This window comes from Panthera leo, chromosome C2, assembly GCF_018350215.1.
Source record: "Panthera leo isolate Ple1 chromosome C2, P.leo_Ple1_pat1.1, whole genome shotgun sequence".
NCBI lineage: Eukaryota > Metazoa > Chordata > Mammalia > Carnivora > Felidae > Panthera > Panthera leo.
Window position 1 is genome coordinate 52,385,411 of NC_056687.1, and position 16,964 is coordinate 52,402,374.

The 16,964-nt window shown below is 35.8% G+C and overlaps 1 protein-coding gene across 2 annotated transcripts in view; it reads left to right on the plus strand.

Moving 5' to 3' along the window:
* ALCAM (activated leukocyte cell adhesion molecule) overlaps positions 1-16,964 on the plus strand; it is a 210,143-nt gene that overhangs the window by 140,510 nt on the left and 52,669 nt on the right. For both annotated transcript variants that reach the window (XM_042955955.1, XM_042955956.1), the window contains exon 2: positions 15,318-15,418. In XM_042955955.1, coding sequence (XP_042811889.1) covers positions 15,318-15,418 — 101 coding nt within the window. The remainder of the gene's footprint in view (positions 1-15,317; positions 15,419-16,964) is intronic.

The window sequence follows — 16,964 nt, forward strand, 5'->3', positions numbered from 1 at the left end:
GCTGCCTAGATTGAGATCACCTTTGCTGGTGGATGCAAAGCTTTGCCCTTGGTTTTTATGTCCTTCCTTCTACCATAATCATGGGAATTTAGATAAGATTGTCTAAATATAGAATGCATTCCATAGGCTGAAGAAACTATATGCATCAATTTTTTTAAAATAGAGTATTTTTTATCTGTTTTAGGTTTATAGAACAGAAAGTAGAGTTCCCACATACTCCTTCAACAGTCTCCACCCTCCAGTTTCCCTATTATGAACATCTTGCATCAGTGTGGTATATCCTTACAAATGATGAGTCAATATTGATACATTATTATTATTAACTACAGTATATAGTTTACATTAGATTTCTTTTTTTATGTTGTACATTTTATGGGTTTTGACAGATGTATTCAAAATTATCAGAGTAATTTACTGTCCCCAAAATTCTCTATGCCCCACCTACCTGTGCCTCCCTCCCTTCCTTCAAACCCCTGGCAAACACTGATCTTTTTACTATCTTCATAGTTTTGTCTTTTCTGTCATGTCGTACAGTTGGAATCATACACAATATAGCTTTTTTAGATTGGCTTCTTTCACTTAGCAATATGCATTTAAGATTCCTCCATTGTCTTTTCCTGGCTTGGTATCTCATTTCTTCATTTCTTTTTATTAGTGAATAATATTCCGTTGTATGGCTGTACCGTAGTTGTTTTATCCATTCACCTATAGAAGGACATCTTGATTGTGTCCAAACTTGGGTAAATTATGATAAAGCTGCTATAAACATTCATATGCCAGCTTTTGTGTGAACTTAAATTTTCAACTCACTTAAAAGTTGTAATTACGAAAAGATTTTTTGATGGAAAGACACGTTTTTAAGTTAGAAAAGACTTGATTTGAATCCCAGTCTTTTCATGTTGTTTATCCAAGAAATTTTTTCTTGGCAGTCTATTATCTCTACTGTGTTAGGTACATAGATAAAATGTTACTCTGCCTGTCAACCAAGTGTCTTGTTTACATTAAAGAACCTTAATATACTTCTGGTTCCTTATCTGGAATGCCTGCCACTTTAGTTATTTGCAGTTTGCTATGTTACTTAGAGGATTAGGTGAACTATCATGGACAGGACTCAGTTTATTCCTGGCAACAAATGGTCCACTGCTACATAACATCACAATGAGAGAGAGAGATGATCAAATATATTCATTTGTATTTTTTCTGGTCCCTCCAATCTACAGATTTTTAAATATTTAAGTCTCAATATGGAAAATATTTTAATTCTTTTCAAATAATATTCTCAAATTAGCCACAGTATAAAATAACATAAAAACATGTGGTCATTTTCTGTGTATCTAATAGCGATGAGAATTGAACATGAGTTGAGAATTAATTTTGAACTCTGGCTGCGCTACATACTATCTTGATCATGTTCAGTTAGTCTCTTGGTTTTGCAGGGTGAACAGTGCCTTATCTGAGTAAAGTGAGGTATCATAAATTTATTCATGATACAGGTTTATTTGTTCATCATACAGAGCTTTTTGAGAGCCAAGTGCAAAAATGCACAATGTGTATAAAAGAATGTTGCAAGATACAAAGCACTATTAAAATGTCACTTAATATTACTATTATTGCTCTAAAGTATCTTTATTTTTAATTTAGCTAACCCCTTACTAAATCAAGTGTACTTTTTTTCACTGTGTCCATATCGAAATCCCAATTTTCTAGAATCCAGTAGTCTACTAATGTCAGACAATCAATATAGCTATGTTCTGCCTAATTCCTCCCACGTGTTAGCCAGGATCTTTTGAGAAGCAGATGTCAAATGGATTAAACGTGTAAGGATTGTACTAGGAGAAATACCTGGGTGAGGAAAAAAAAATGAGGAAGGAGAGGTGGGCTTGGAAAATTATCAGAGTACAATGTGAATCTGAGCCCAGGGGAAAGAGAGACGGACAGAAGGAAGATGGGTGGCCATGTTCTAGACTGTTATGCAGTCTAAGATGGTTTCGTCAGGGAATCAGGGAGCCCGTGAGACAGGGTCAGCCCTCACAGGAGTCCTTTGACTCCAGGAACCTTGTGTGCCTTCGCAGCCCTACTCTGCTCGGTCATGGCAACAGCTGAGGTAAAGTGTGGCCTCAGCACAACTTGGTGATGGATATGAATGCAGGCAGCAGTTAGGGTCCTGTGGTTGGAGGGGGTCTGTGAGGTGTGCTTTCAGTTTCATCATCCTTCACAGTTTTCCCTTGAATAATAAAGAGGAAGCATTTGTTTAGTTGCTGCTTAAATAAGAATGTGAAGCTGTGAAACAGAAGCAGGGGAGATATGACACAAGCTTTAACAACCACAGAAAACCCACCTGAATGTGGGTACTTTCTCAGGCTACAGAAGAGCCATTTTTCTGCTATAAGAACTTGTTTGTCTGATCTGGGTTTTGTTTTGTCTTGTTTTTGAGGGATTACTTTGTCCATGATTGCTAGTCTTTCCGAAATTCTTCTGGGGGTGGGGGGAGTCATTAAACCGTTTCCTAAATTTCAGCATAAGTATGGCACATTTAAAAAAAAAACGTTTATTCATTGGGGTGCCTGGGTGGCTTAGGTGGTTAAGTGTCTGACTTCGGCTCAGGTCATGATCTCACGGTTAGTGGGTTCGAGCCCTGCTTGGGGCTCTGTGATGACAGCACAGAGCCTGGAGCCTGGTTCTGATTCTCTGTCTGCCCCTCCCCTGCTCATGTGTGCTCCCTCTCTCTCCCAAAAATGAAGTAAATAAAAATTTTTTAAATGCACACCCAGGAGTGGGAGAGGAGCAGAGAGAAAGAAGGAGAGAGAGAATCCTAAGCAGGTTCCATGATGTCAGCACAGAATCCAGCACAGGGCTTGAACCACAAATCATGAAATCATGACCTGAGCCCAAAATGAAGAGTGGTACACTTAACCGACTGAGCCACCCAGGTGCCGCACCCACGTATGGCACATTTTTAAGTTACAATTGGCCTCTGGTGCTCTAAGGCGAAGCATTCAGGAAGTTAAAATCTTTGGGAGTAAGGAAAGTTTCAAAGCTGGAGGCAATTTCAGGTCCAGATTTTACAAGATATTTAAAGCAATTCCTCCATCTGACACCCTTAGAAATGATAAAACTACCTTTCAATACAGCTTCTTATATTTTTCATCTCTACTCATTGCCTTCCTAAATTATCTTGTTCTCTTTCCCACTTTTCCTCCCACTCATCAATTAAGAATAATGACTGTCAGGGAAAATGGAATATATGAAAAGTTATTGTTAATATTAATAGATGACAGTATTGTCTTTCTAAGTTTATGCATTCCAGAGTTATTCCACTGAGCTTCCACGGTGGGCAAGCTATAATGGGTATTGTTTTGCAGGCTTACTTGGTCCATGAGGTGACATAAGATCTATCAAAGCTGGAAGATGATTTCTGTTTCATATAAGAGATTCTGCTGATTTTCTAAGCATATGCAATATTTGTTTTATTTTAAAATCGTATCTTTCCTGTGGCTTTATTCTCTTTAAAAAATCACTGTAGACAAATGTTTCTATTTTTCCTTCTCCCTCAACACCAGAAAACTAGATCTTGCAGTACACTGAGTTTCTTTTTTCTAAAGCTTTTTTTTTTTTTTTTTTTTTTAGTTTTAATGTTTATTTATTTTTGAGAGAGAAAGAGAGAGACAGAACATGAGCAGGGGAGGGACAGAGAGACAGGGAAACACAGAATCTGAAGCAGGCTCCAGGGTCTGAGCTGTCAGTACAGAGCCTGACACAGGGCTCGAACCCGTGAACCACGAGATCGTGACCTGAGCTGAAGTCGGATACTTAACCGACTGAGCCACCCAGGCGCCCCTAAACTGAGTTAAATTCTTAAAGAAAGGGAAACATCATAAAAAGCAATCATTTTTTTTTTCTATGACCTTACCTTATATTACAACCCCTCTGGAGAGATGTCAATTAAAAGCATGAAATTTACATAAATCTAAACCTCAGAAATCAGCCAGCAATCTGCAGGAAAACCTATTAAGTAGCTTTTTAACCTTTCTTACTTACCATGTTTGATTGTACAAATCTATTTCCTCAGGAGACATAGGCAATGCTAATTGGGATTTGTGTGAAGAAAAGAGCAAAAACTGACTTCAACCTGTGGAAACATTTTTTGGTACCCAGTTAGACACTTAATGTGGAAGACACCAGTAGCAAGCAGACTAGACAAGACCACTCAACCAATCAAGAAGAAAAAGCCTACTACTTTGCTCCTTCAGTAGCCCTAATAATTCATTTGTTTTCCTGGTTAATTCACTACCTCAATTATAAACCAAAATTCTCTAATGCTATTGAATATTAATTGAAATGCTAAAGAAATACAATTAGCACAGCTGTTATTAACAGAAGCTCTCTGTGAAAACAATGATGATCTTATTGACTAAAAGTCTTTTCTGATATATTTTTTTCTAAGGCATTTGAGGAATATTAAAGCCATTAGGAATTTGTCATTTGGGGGTTTGGAAGTGTTATCAAGGACAGCTTTGATTTTCTCAAATCAAGAGTCTTTTTGTTGTCATGGCATTAAATTATTTGCAGAAAACAAATTTCATATGTCACAATAATTATGAACCCTTTCTGAAGACAGACTCTAGTCTAAATGCCGAGAAAGTTTCCATTACTTCAGATGATGCAATTAAGGCCTTTTGTGAAGTGTTGTGCCTGTTTTCCTGTTGATAGTATTTTTCTGTTGATAGTGTTCTCATGAATACAGTGAAGTTATTGTTCTTGTTAAAATAATTGAATTCTATTCACAATTTCAGTGCAACTTATATGGCAAGATGCACAGGAAAATGTAACTTTTCACCATTCAAATAGAACTGATGGTTTGAATTAGTTAAATCTGGACATTCCTGCAGAGAAAATGTTCAGAGTAATAGAGCATCCATGTATCCGTCTCTCCTTTGCATTACTTTAACCTGCAGGATATTGATTTCTTCTATCTACCTGCTTAGTTAAGCTAGTTCCCAAATGAAGTCCTCAGATTCTGGACACAGACAATGCAAGAACTAATGAGGGTAATTGAATTGGGGGTGGGAGCAGAAGGAAAATAATATTTTGTCGATTTTTTTCATTGTATTGACCAATTGTATGAGTGGAGGATTCTCCATATATATCTTTTCTTATTTATTTTTATTTATTTAATATTTATTTATTTTTGAGAGAGAGAGGGAGAGAATGACAGAGAACACGAGCAGGAAGGGACAGAGAGAGAGGGAGATATAGAATCTGAAGCAGGCTCCAGGCTCTGAGCTGTCAGCACAGAGCCCAATGCAGGGCTTGAACCCACGGACTGTGAGATCATGACCCTGGCCAAAGTTGTACGCTTAACTGACTGAGCCACCCAAGGACCCCCCTCCCCCATATATAAGCATCTTAAAGACATAGCCTCAAGTCCTACATAATTAGGAGAAGTATGATAGTAGAGAATAGTCAACTTTGTGAACTTCAACTAACATAAACTATTCATTACACAAATGCTTTTTATTTTTTATGAGTAAGCAATATAGTATAAAAATGTGTTTGAACATTCTCCTGTCTACTATCACTATGAATGTCTATACTAAAATAAAATATAGAATTTCATTCTTTCCATATATAAAATGAAAATTTTGAGGTTTGATGTAGTCTATCTCCTCCCACCCATCACCACACATACAGAGCATGAAGTGTTCTCAAGTATTTTCATTTAAGTCTGTCCCCACGAAGGGACCAATGTTTTGGCATTTTGGCATAGACCCCACAGGCTCATCAAAAACTCATCACTGGGGAATGATGGCTTGGAAACACAGAGGGTCCTTTGTGGCACAGATGTGTGGAAATCCCAGTCTCGTCCTCAGAGTAAAGAATATGAGAAGAGTTGCCAAACAAGTCCTAAACCCTGGCACTTTTAGTGACATTTCAAATGTAAATCTAGATCTGTGCACTGGTTTGCATGTATGCTATATTCCACTAAAAAGTTTTTAAAGAAGAAACAATAGCACTTTGGGGTTGACAATTTTAAGATACTGATTTCTAAACACTACAGCACCCCTTATCCCCACCTTTCTGGGTTCCCTAGAATTTCAAAGGGTAGTATATGGTTTTCTGGATTGTTAAATGCAGAGAAAAGAATATGGGCTATAAGAATATGATCTTACCGAGTTCTTTTCGATGTAGTGCCGTGGAGCTTTATTTTACCCATTATTATTGAACTCCTGCAACCTTCATGATGCTGCAGCAGATTTCAAAATGAGAAAAAATGTAGGTCTTTCTTTCAAATAGCTTGAGGCATAGTGGAAGAATTAAACTGGTTATTTCCCCTTTTTTCAAAAAGAAATTAAACATTTAAATACATGAATATGTATATATGTTTTAGAATTTAAACCCATGAGAACAGTTTCTTGTTTTGTTTTTGTTTTTGCACACTGCTGATCACCCATCCTGGAACAGTGCGTGGCACGGAGAAGGTACTCAATAGTCAATGAATGGAAAAATGATTAAAATTATAACCACTGAAATATATAGAAATGGGTCAAGTAGAGCATTGTGTGCATATGCACTTTATTGTGCCTGTATTAACAAACATTTAAGTCCCTCCAGTTTTTAACATTCAAAATAATGCTGTATTATCTTTGTATATAATTGTGTATTTGTACAAAAATTTTCATAGTATAGATTCCCAGTGGTATGATCACTGGATCAGAGGGCATTAGCATTTTAATTAGACAGATAGTATCAAATTGTGCTTCCATAAGTTCTACTCAGTTTAGTACAATGAACCTCAGACATTTTATTTTTTTTATTTTTATTTTTTTTAATGTTTATTTATTTTTGAGAAAGAGAGAGAGAGAGACAGAGTGCAAGCAGGGGAGGGGCAGAGAGAGAGGGAGACACAGAATCTGAAACAGTCAGCACAGAGCCCAACGTGGGGCTTGAACCCACGAACTGTGAGATCATGACCTGAGCTGAAGTCAGACGCTTAACCGACTGAGCCACCTAGGTGCCCCAACCTCAGACATTTTATTTTTTATTCAAGGTTACCTTTGACCATATGATGAGAGCCTTAAAATCTCTCTTTATAAAATTAAATGTTTTAATATACCACAATTTGGGTATCTTTGAAGTACATTTAGAGGAGTCATACATGCCCTAAAGTTCATTCATGGATCCCAAGTTAAGAAATTCTAAGAAGCACAGTAGAATCTTTATATTTGTCAATTTAAAATTCATGAAGTATCCCTCAGAAAATAAAAAATCACAACTTAATTCTGTTGCTGTTAAATCATTTTTAAATAAACTTTTTGCTTGTGATTTAAAAGTGGCCTTAAAAGAAATCCAAACGCTAGTGTTGGTAATGAAAGTAAAGAGAAGTAGAGAGATCTAACCATTTCTTGCATTTATTTAGGGACATTTTTTGTTCATTTATGAATTTCAGAAAACTGCCAGTCAGGACATATTCCTTATGAAGATCAAAGATCTACTATGTAGAAATTACTGTAATCAAGAAGGAAGTTTGCCATAAGAGAGAAAACCGAGGACCACTCAGTGACTCTACATGGTCCCTGGCTATGACATACGGGTGAAGTGATACTTATCTTCCTATTCATAGAAACCTTTATTCAGTGTTTAGGTCAATTGAAATTTCCAGCAAGAGGCCTTTACCAGTATCCTCAAGCTCATTGCAGGGATTTCTTCCTCTGCATTCCCACAGCATCTTCCTATTCATAGAAACCTTTATTCAGTGTTTAGGTCAATTGAAATTTCCAGCAAGAGGCCTTTACCAGTATCCTCAAGCTCATTGCAGGGATTTCTTCCTCTGCATTCCCACAGCACTTTGTTTACAGCAGCTCGTGTTCCTGGAGGAATAGGCTTTGGTATTTATATATGTGTGTGTATATAATGTGTGTGTGTGTGTGTGTGTGTGTGTATATATATATATATATATATATATATATATATATATATATTCATTCCCCTCCTCCAAAGAACATTGAGCTCTTTGCCTCTAGTAGGTATTCAATAAATACTTGATGCATGATCAAATGTTTAAATAGATGATTCAACAAAGGCCCAAAGAACAATGATAAAATGAGGCAGAGATGGGCTTTAGGCTTTGCCTGAAGTACTTGGGAAGAACTGAGACTTACCTAGCCTCATAGATCCTTTCATGCTTATAGTGTGATGAAATATCTTGCAGTGGTAAATTGAGAAGATAGTTTTCAGCACAGTGATGTAAATGCTGATATATTTTTATTTTTTTATTTAAAATTGTTTTTCTTTTTTTACATTTTATTTTTGAGAGACAGAGCACGAGTGGGGGAAGGGCAGAGAGAGAGTGAGACACAGAATCTGAAGCAGGCTCCAGGCTCTAAGCTGTCAGCACAAAGCCCGATGCGGGGCATGAACCCACGAACTGCGAGATCATGACCTGAGCCGAAGTCGGATGCTTAACCGACTGAGCCACCCAGGCGCCCCAATACTGATATATTTTAAAAATGTTAGTGTTTCTGTAGATCTCCTTTATATGATGTAATATAGATTATTATTATATTAACCTGTAGTTTACTAAAGAGATGAATATTTCAAGCATTATGATATACCAAACTTGCAAGTAAAGAGCCCATATATTAAAACATTTTCCTGGGTACTAGCAATATTGTATAATTTAGTAAAACGGCCCTTCTCCCTCTGAATGTTATTCCACAGTGGTCTAACCATTTTCTAAAAGATATAATCCATGTAGAGAATTTCAGGAACCTCTAGAAGAAAGAGAAAGAAAAAAAATCACTATTTTTCTTATTTGTAACTAGGCGTTACATAGTTACACCTATATCAGAACATGTGACACTGGGGAAAGACCATGCAGAAAGCAAATTTTGAATAAACATCTTCCTATTGCAGATTCAACAAAAACCCAGTTCGGTTCAAGTACCTGTTTGTTGAAGGGAAATTGAGAAAGTAGGAAAACACTTTTCTGTATTTTTCAAAATAACATATTTGATCAGATATCTTCTGTCTGCCATCCATTCTAAATTATTTGGGATTACAAGTTTTCTCCCTCTCTCTCTCTCTCTCTCTCAACCTCCTTCTCTTTCATATCTTACTTGTTGTATATCACTTGACCTTGACAAAAATCATAAATATATTTAATGCAATAAAGAATAGGAATTATGAAGTAACTTTGTGTCATTGAGTCACAGAATCACAAGTTTGGAAAACTTTATTTTTTTAAATTATTTTTGAGAGAGAGACAGACAGAGTGCAAGTAGGGGAGGGGCAGAGAGAGAGGGAGACGCAGAATCCAAAGCAGACTCCAGGCTCCGAGCTGTCAACACAGAGCCCGATGTGGGTCTCGAACTCACAAACTGTGAGATCATGACCTGAGCCGAAGTCAGACCCTCAACCAACTGAGCCACCCAGGCGTCCCATGGAAGATACTTTAAAGGCATCTACTTCATGGTCTATCAATAGAGTATGATATTTTATCATATTAAATAAAATACATGTGATATGTATAGCTTAGAAAGCATATATGGTGTGTATAATTTGTGCTTGATTGTAGTACATGAAGTAGATTTGCTAAAACAGAATATAATTCTGTGGGGTGCTAGGGTGGCTCAGTCGGTTGAGCTTCAGACTCTTGATTTTGGCTCAGGTCATGATCTCGGGGTCGTGGAATTGAGACCTGAATCGCAGGACCTGCTTGGCATTCCCTCTCTCTCTCTCTGTCCCTCAGCCACACCCTCTCTCTCAAAATAAATAAAAATAAACATTAAAGATGAATATTATTTTGTAATCTCTGTGAAGAGTTGGATCTCAAATCCCCAGAGTCTGGAAATCAGTCTCCCTGTCATAGTTTAATATAATATGTCTCTATGAGGAAAACAAAATTGATAATAGCTAAGTGTTAATATGTGCCATTTCTGCCTCAATCCCTCTATTCGCATTCAGTGATTATTAGTCCTGTACTAAGATTCTGTTTTACAACAATGATCTCTTTAATGGAAAGCAATTTTATTGAATAAAAAAGGCCAGTAGTTTAAGATCTAAACTGGTGGTTTTCAACTAGATGGGAGTTTGGTGGGCAGTTTTGCCTTCCAGGGGATATGTGTCTTGTCTAGAGATTTCTTGTTGCCATAACTGAGGGGGAGAGTGCTATTTAGTATCACCCAGTGGGCAGAGGCAAGGATGCAGTCCCAACAACAAAGATTTATTCTGCCCAAAGTGTCAGTAGTGATGAGGTTGAGAAACAGTGCTATAAACTGATGTGACAAAATATTTACATGTTTAATTGGAATTGTACATATCTTAATTCATTAATAAAGCACATGGGAACATTAGCATGTTTATCTGTCAAAATCAAGTAAATATGAAAGTAATTTCTAAGGATACTTTTCTCATTTCTACTTACCTTCCTCCCCAACAGTTCATCTGCAGAAATAAATTTCTCTAAAATTTCTGTGGAACTGTGATTTAGTTCTTATGTCATAAGCCCTGTGCAAGTTGTAACCTTCTATGGCACCTAACAGAGCTACAGAGCTCAAAACAACGCTTTTTTTTTTTTCAAAACAACGCTTTTAAGAATGATGATGCTATTGAAGTATCAGTGCAATAAAAAATAATTAACCACACCAAATTACAGCATGTAAAAATAGACTCTTTAATTCTTACCCTAGTTTCTGTATTATTTACTGTTCTGCTTCAAATATGGTAGCAAATTCTGAAATTTAATATAACTTTTAAGATACTCACATGTCTCTATTTTATCAATGTGAAGAGAATGATTACTCTGAACTTGATAGTCTTTAAGAGTTAATTTATACAGAGGGCACCTGGGTGGCACCGTTGGTTGAGCATCTGTTTCTTGATGTTAGCTCAGGTCTCGATCTCAGGGTTGTGAGTTCATGTCCAGTGTGGGCTCCACACAAGGCATGCAGCCCACTTAAAAATTAGTTTATGTGGAAAAAGCATATATCACCAATATGGCCAAAATTATTATATTTTTATTAGTGCAGTTAGAAATAAACTATGGTCACCTAATTTCAAAATTACACCAGAATCTGCTTCAGTGCCTCCTTAAATTATTTGCTGTACAAAATCTATACCTATGTTGTATTTATGATCACTTGTCTGAGATTTTATATGTCGGAATTATTGGGCCACCAGATTTTTCCTATGCTATGCATTTCCCATTGTATTTTTATTGAATTCTCCTGTATAACCTTTCCAGTTCTCTTGGTCTTTATCTTTAGTTAATAAGTCTTTGTAAAAAAAAAATCTTAAATATTTACATACCGCTTCTCAAGTATAACGTGTTTTTGCATTTTATTTTATGTCAGACATTTTGATAGCAATAGTAATATTAATAATTCATAACAATACCTTATATTTATAAAACATATTTACTACAGAAGGTTTTTAACCCAGTTTAAAATATCTTATGGCATATACATATACGCATAGATATAACGCATACCACCTAGAAATGCACACATTTGTGCGCACACACATTCTTTCCATATTTTCTATTTAGCTTCCTTGAGGAATGACATCATAGCCATTCTATATTTGTAATAGTCCAATAATCTCTAGGTTATAAAACCATGAATAATTTAACCAACTAATATTACAGGGAGAAAACTGCCGAGGAATTTTAGTGAGCTAAATTCAATTCAGACTTAGCAAATCAAAGATAAAATCTTTTGCTTCTATGAAAAGTACAAACAGAACCATTTATGTTGACAGGTTCTTTGGGTGTGTGTGTCACTGACACTTCATCTCAAAGACTGAGACATCTGTAGAAATCAGGATGCTAATTCATCACCAAATCACAGTGGTTTTGTAGCCACTCTATCTCTACAGGGTTAGGGATGTTAGCTCTACTGCACATTCAAGTAGTCCTAGTCTCTGCATCAGATGAACCTGGGAGTTGGTATACTCTTAGGAAAGAGGAAAGTTGATGTTTATAGCCAACTTGAAAATGATTTCTGAAATCATCACATCTGTGATTCCTAATACAATCCAACTGATTATTATTCATTGTGCCCTAGGTCTGTAGACCAGTGCTTCCGTCTGTAACCATTGGCCTTTTACCTACTGCCCTCATTCTTGTCACATGTCTTATTTCCCTTAGGTTTATTATTCTCTTAAGAGTTCCGTCCTGGCTAATTTTGGATATCAAGCTGTCATTAAAAGACCCAACTTATGAATTCTTAAATACTTTTAAAAACAACCCTTTGCTTTGTAGTCATCACAGTAAGAAAAAAGACATTTCACATCATCGTTTGCAAAACACAGAGCACAAATAATCCTTACTTTCTCTTGAAATTAATAAGTAAGTTCCATAGAGAGAAATATTCTCTTCTATAGTGTCATCCATGAATTATTATAAGATTGTTTGCTTTGTGTTTGTTTCTCTTCAAGAATGAGTGCCATGCAAGCAAATCCACGTTCTCTGCACATCAGAGACAATCTAAGACAGCCTTCAGAATCCCCAAAGTTACACTGTTGCCAACTTCTCCCTGATTTTCAAAGATGTTAATGTAATAACCAAAATGGAAAGGACTTCAGATATTCAAGTGAGAAATCTAATACGATGTCTGTTCAATGCCAGGCATTGCTCTTGGGGATACAAAGATAAGAATATTTTGTCCCATTCCTTTATTGTTGCACTTCCATCATGCTAATAAAACGCTATGTACTTGAAATTCATGTAACTTTAAATTTTATTACGGGGGCACCTGGGTGGTTCTGTTGGTTAAGTGCCCGTCCAACTCTTGATCTCATCAGGTCATGATCCCAGCGTCGTGGACTTGAACCCTGTTTTGAACTCTGCACTGACAGCACAGAGCCTACTTGGGATTCTTTCTCTCTCTCTCTCTCTTTCTGCCCCTCCCCCACTCATGTGCACGCTCTGTCTCTCAAAATAAGTAAATTTAAAGAAAATAAAATCTGGGGCGCCTGGGTGGCTCAGTCGGTTAAGCAGCCAACTTCGGCTCAGGTCATGCATGATCTCGCGGCCTGAGAGTTTGAGCCCTGCGTCGGGCTTTGTGCTGACAGCTCAGAGCCTGGAGCCTGTTTCAGATTCTGTGTCTCCCTCTCTCTGACCCTCCCCCATTCATGCTCTGTCTCTCTCTGTCTCAAAAATAAATAAACGTTAAAAAAAAATTAAAAAAAAAAGAAAAAATCTATTGCAAAATTTGGTATCTATATAGCACATTAACATTCTATAAGAATGAGAAAAGTGGTCTGTAAGAAATAGGAAAGAATTACACTTTTTGCAAAAATAATTTTCTTATTTTCCCTGTATACCTGGTAAAGGATTCACCTCATTGGTACCTAAGCTTTATAAACTGTTTTCACTTCTTGACCAACCATGGGAGTACCACCAGTTGTCAAAAAAAGGTGTGCTTTTATAATGATAGGAAATAGAGGTGTGTATCCTGTCATAATTTAAGGTACAGATGGAGATCATCTTAGAGTCATTACATATTTAAGCAACTTGCTATATACTGATGAAAAAACAAAATGTCAAATCAGAAAATAGTTTTCTTGGGCTGATATCCCTGCATCGGTGTAGTACATGAACAGATTTTAAAATACATAATAAAAGTTCCACATCTAGGATACAAAGTAGTATAGAAAACAAGCACTATATTGAAAAATAAAGTAATTTCTTAATTCTCATTAGTTTGCATATCTGCAACCACATATCTAAACCCTCACAACTGAAGAGACCGTTTCTTCATTTACAGTCTTATGCTCTGCGATAGTTCTAAGTTAAAAGGAATTAGCATTGCAGTATGGGAAACACTAAACAACTTATAAATTAGTGAGGTAATTTTTTATTATAATACCATACATACAATAAACAGCTTTGGTAAATTACTTTAATAGCAAGTGAAAAACACATTATTATGACTTATAATTTGTATTCTTTATTTTAATCATGTTAAAAATTCTGGAAACTAGTTGTTCTGTGGCATGTTTACATGAAGTTTGTGTTTGTAATAATGATTTTGTTCACTGAGCAAAATTGCTTTAAAGGGAAGTATCTTCCTTGGTTGATAGAATTTTAAAATAGGAATTTTATTACCTTTTTTTTTCTCTACTAAGATTAATGATTTTTATCCCCATATGAAATTTTCCTACACATTGTGACGGATGGGTAACAGTGAAAGATAGTGTTCATTCTGTCTTGTTTCCTCAGTAAATCATAAAATGGTATTTATTTGTGTTGCAAATTGCCTTAGCTTTGCGCTTCAGCACCACCTGGTGGACAAAATATCTTTTTTCCCCCTCTACAGTTTAAAATAGCCCCTTCATACTCTATATCCAATTATGACACATCTTAATAGATATTTAATTGAAAACATATTTACTATTAAAAACAGTTGTGAATAAACTAAGATGAAAAATCTGAGATGTTTCCTAAGTACTATTGCCAAGTTAAATCCCTGAGGCTTTTAAACTTCATGAATATATACAGATTTGTATAGTATGTTGCATACATATGCTAAAGTTGTGGGGGTTTTGACAATTTAATTTTTATCATCTAAATTTTTCCTCGATAAAAAATTAAATAAGATCAGGAAGTCTTCTGTACCTTAGTAGCAGATTATGGTTTGAGTTAGATTGTCTATACAAAATTCAGAGTAACCACTTGGTAAACACTTTACAAAGAATTTTTATGCTACAGATTCCTGTCTTGTTAATATTTTATGTGTAATTAAAATTAAAACCAGTATATTAACCATTGCTACTATAAAATAAGCCATTTTCAGTTTCATTTTTCTACTTTTAAAATTTAGTTGTGGTCTTATATGTATTAGTTCTCAGTTTTTAATAGTTTTTTAAAATTTTCCAGAGGTTAAATTTGACAGTATTTTCAATGAAAAACACAAATATATATAAAGCTAATTTTGAGAATTTTAAAAATGATGATCTTTGTGTAGTTCCATGTGACTGTGAAATAGAGTATAATTTTTTTCTTATGACATCCAGTTAAGAAGAGAATATCCTTTCAGATTCCACTATGTTCCTTTGGGATACACACTTATCTATTCCCTGGTAAAATTGAGGGGTCTATAAATTTGAATGTGTGACATTCCAAAGCTTAGTAGCTAAAGAAGAATTGTTGCTATTTAAGTAGGAAGTATGTTCTAGCTTCATACTTTCTATAGTCATATAAGATAAAATTATAATAGATAATCTTCATTAAGACATATATCTTGAACTAAAGTTATTTGCTTGGTTACTTCAAGAAAACATTTAAAATCTCTCTTTTTTCTTCCTTTCATCTAAAGGCCTTGGATGGTATACTGTAAATTCAGCATATGGAGATACCATTATTATGCCTTGCCGACTTGATGTACCTCACAATCTCATGTTTGGAAAATGGAAATATGTAAGTGTGACCTACCTTGGACTTGGTTAACTGCTTCTAGTTTTTGATTTTTGTTTGTTTGTTTATGTTTGTTTGTTTTTGAGATACTATTCCTTCTGTGAGTAAATGTGAATTTCAAATTAACATAATGGCAATATTCAACTGTGAGTACAAGTGTAGGAAGGTAGAATTAATGTGTTGAATATCTCAAAAGAGTAATTCCTAAGTCTTACATAAGAAGTGCTATTTTAAAATAAAGCCAATAAACACGTAATTCTTAGATCATATTAGTCTGAAAGATTTAACCTTAAATGTTAGAGGCAGAGGAAAAGGCAGAGTTCCAGAGTAAAATCAGTGGAATATAGGACAGAGCTCAGTGAAAGACGGCAGCCTTTCTCCGTATACTCATGTTCTATTTGGTGTGGCTATTGCAAAGGCAAAATACACTAGTTGCTAGAGTACCCAAATATTCATTGGGAATTAGTCATCAGCGTTAGAAGCTTGTTTTTAGTATTGTCTTAGGAACATATTGATGTGGCAGGTCCTTTTTACATTTAACATTTGTTCCTTTAGTCATTTCTTACGGATAACACATCATATCTTCTCAGGTGTCAAGGTACAGATGGGTCTGGAAATGGAGGGTAGATATCCTGGTAGATGGATATAGGGTGGCTAGGTAACATCTAATGATACAATGTTTCAACTTAATTACCGAAACCAACAAAAGGTAGCTGTGTGGCACAATTTCCTAAGGCTGAATCACATGAGACTCATGGTAGTTTGCAAGCTTAAAGTAGCCATATATTTCCTTGAACACAGTAGGCAGTTTTTCCCAAGTTCCCCAAAATGTTAAAACGTATTTAAATAGGAAAAAAAAAATCCTATGGTCAAATAATTTTTGAAAACTTTATCACAATACTTCTCAGAGCTTTTCACACACTAAAATGCATTATGAATTGTCTAAGATTGATTCATTTCTTAGATTTTTTTAACCACCAACTTTTTCTTTCAAGTATCTGCCAGAACAAACATTTTGCAGAACACACTTTGGGAAATGTACTTAAGGTTGCACTCAAGGAAGGATAGAACACAGTCTTTCAAAATGTACGTTCTTAAGTCAGACTGACATATTCTGCCGTATACTTGTGGGATTCTGGACACGTGAATGAACCTCCATTGTCTCATCTATAAAATGAGGTGATAAGAGTAATCTTCCTTACAGTGTTGTGAGGGTTCCATGAAGTAATTCTTATCAGAATATTGACTGAGCCCTTGGCACAAGGTACCTGTTACGACTGTTGGGCTGTGGATCTCTAAACGTACGTGCTTGTACGAGGGTCATATGGAAGCAGAGGAAGGGGACTTCCTCTGTGCTCTCCTTCTGATACCTAGATCACAGTGGGCAATTTTGAACTATTTCTGGTTTCTTATTAAACTAGAAGTAGGAAGCTATGGCCTATGAGTCTATTCACTCCCCTAAAACTCCAAGTGAGACTACCACATACTTGACCTGTTGCGCCAAACTTCCTGCCAAAATGAATGGAACGCAGATGGTGAAACACTGTAA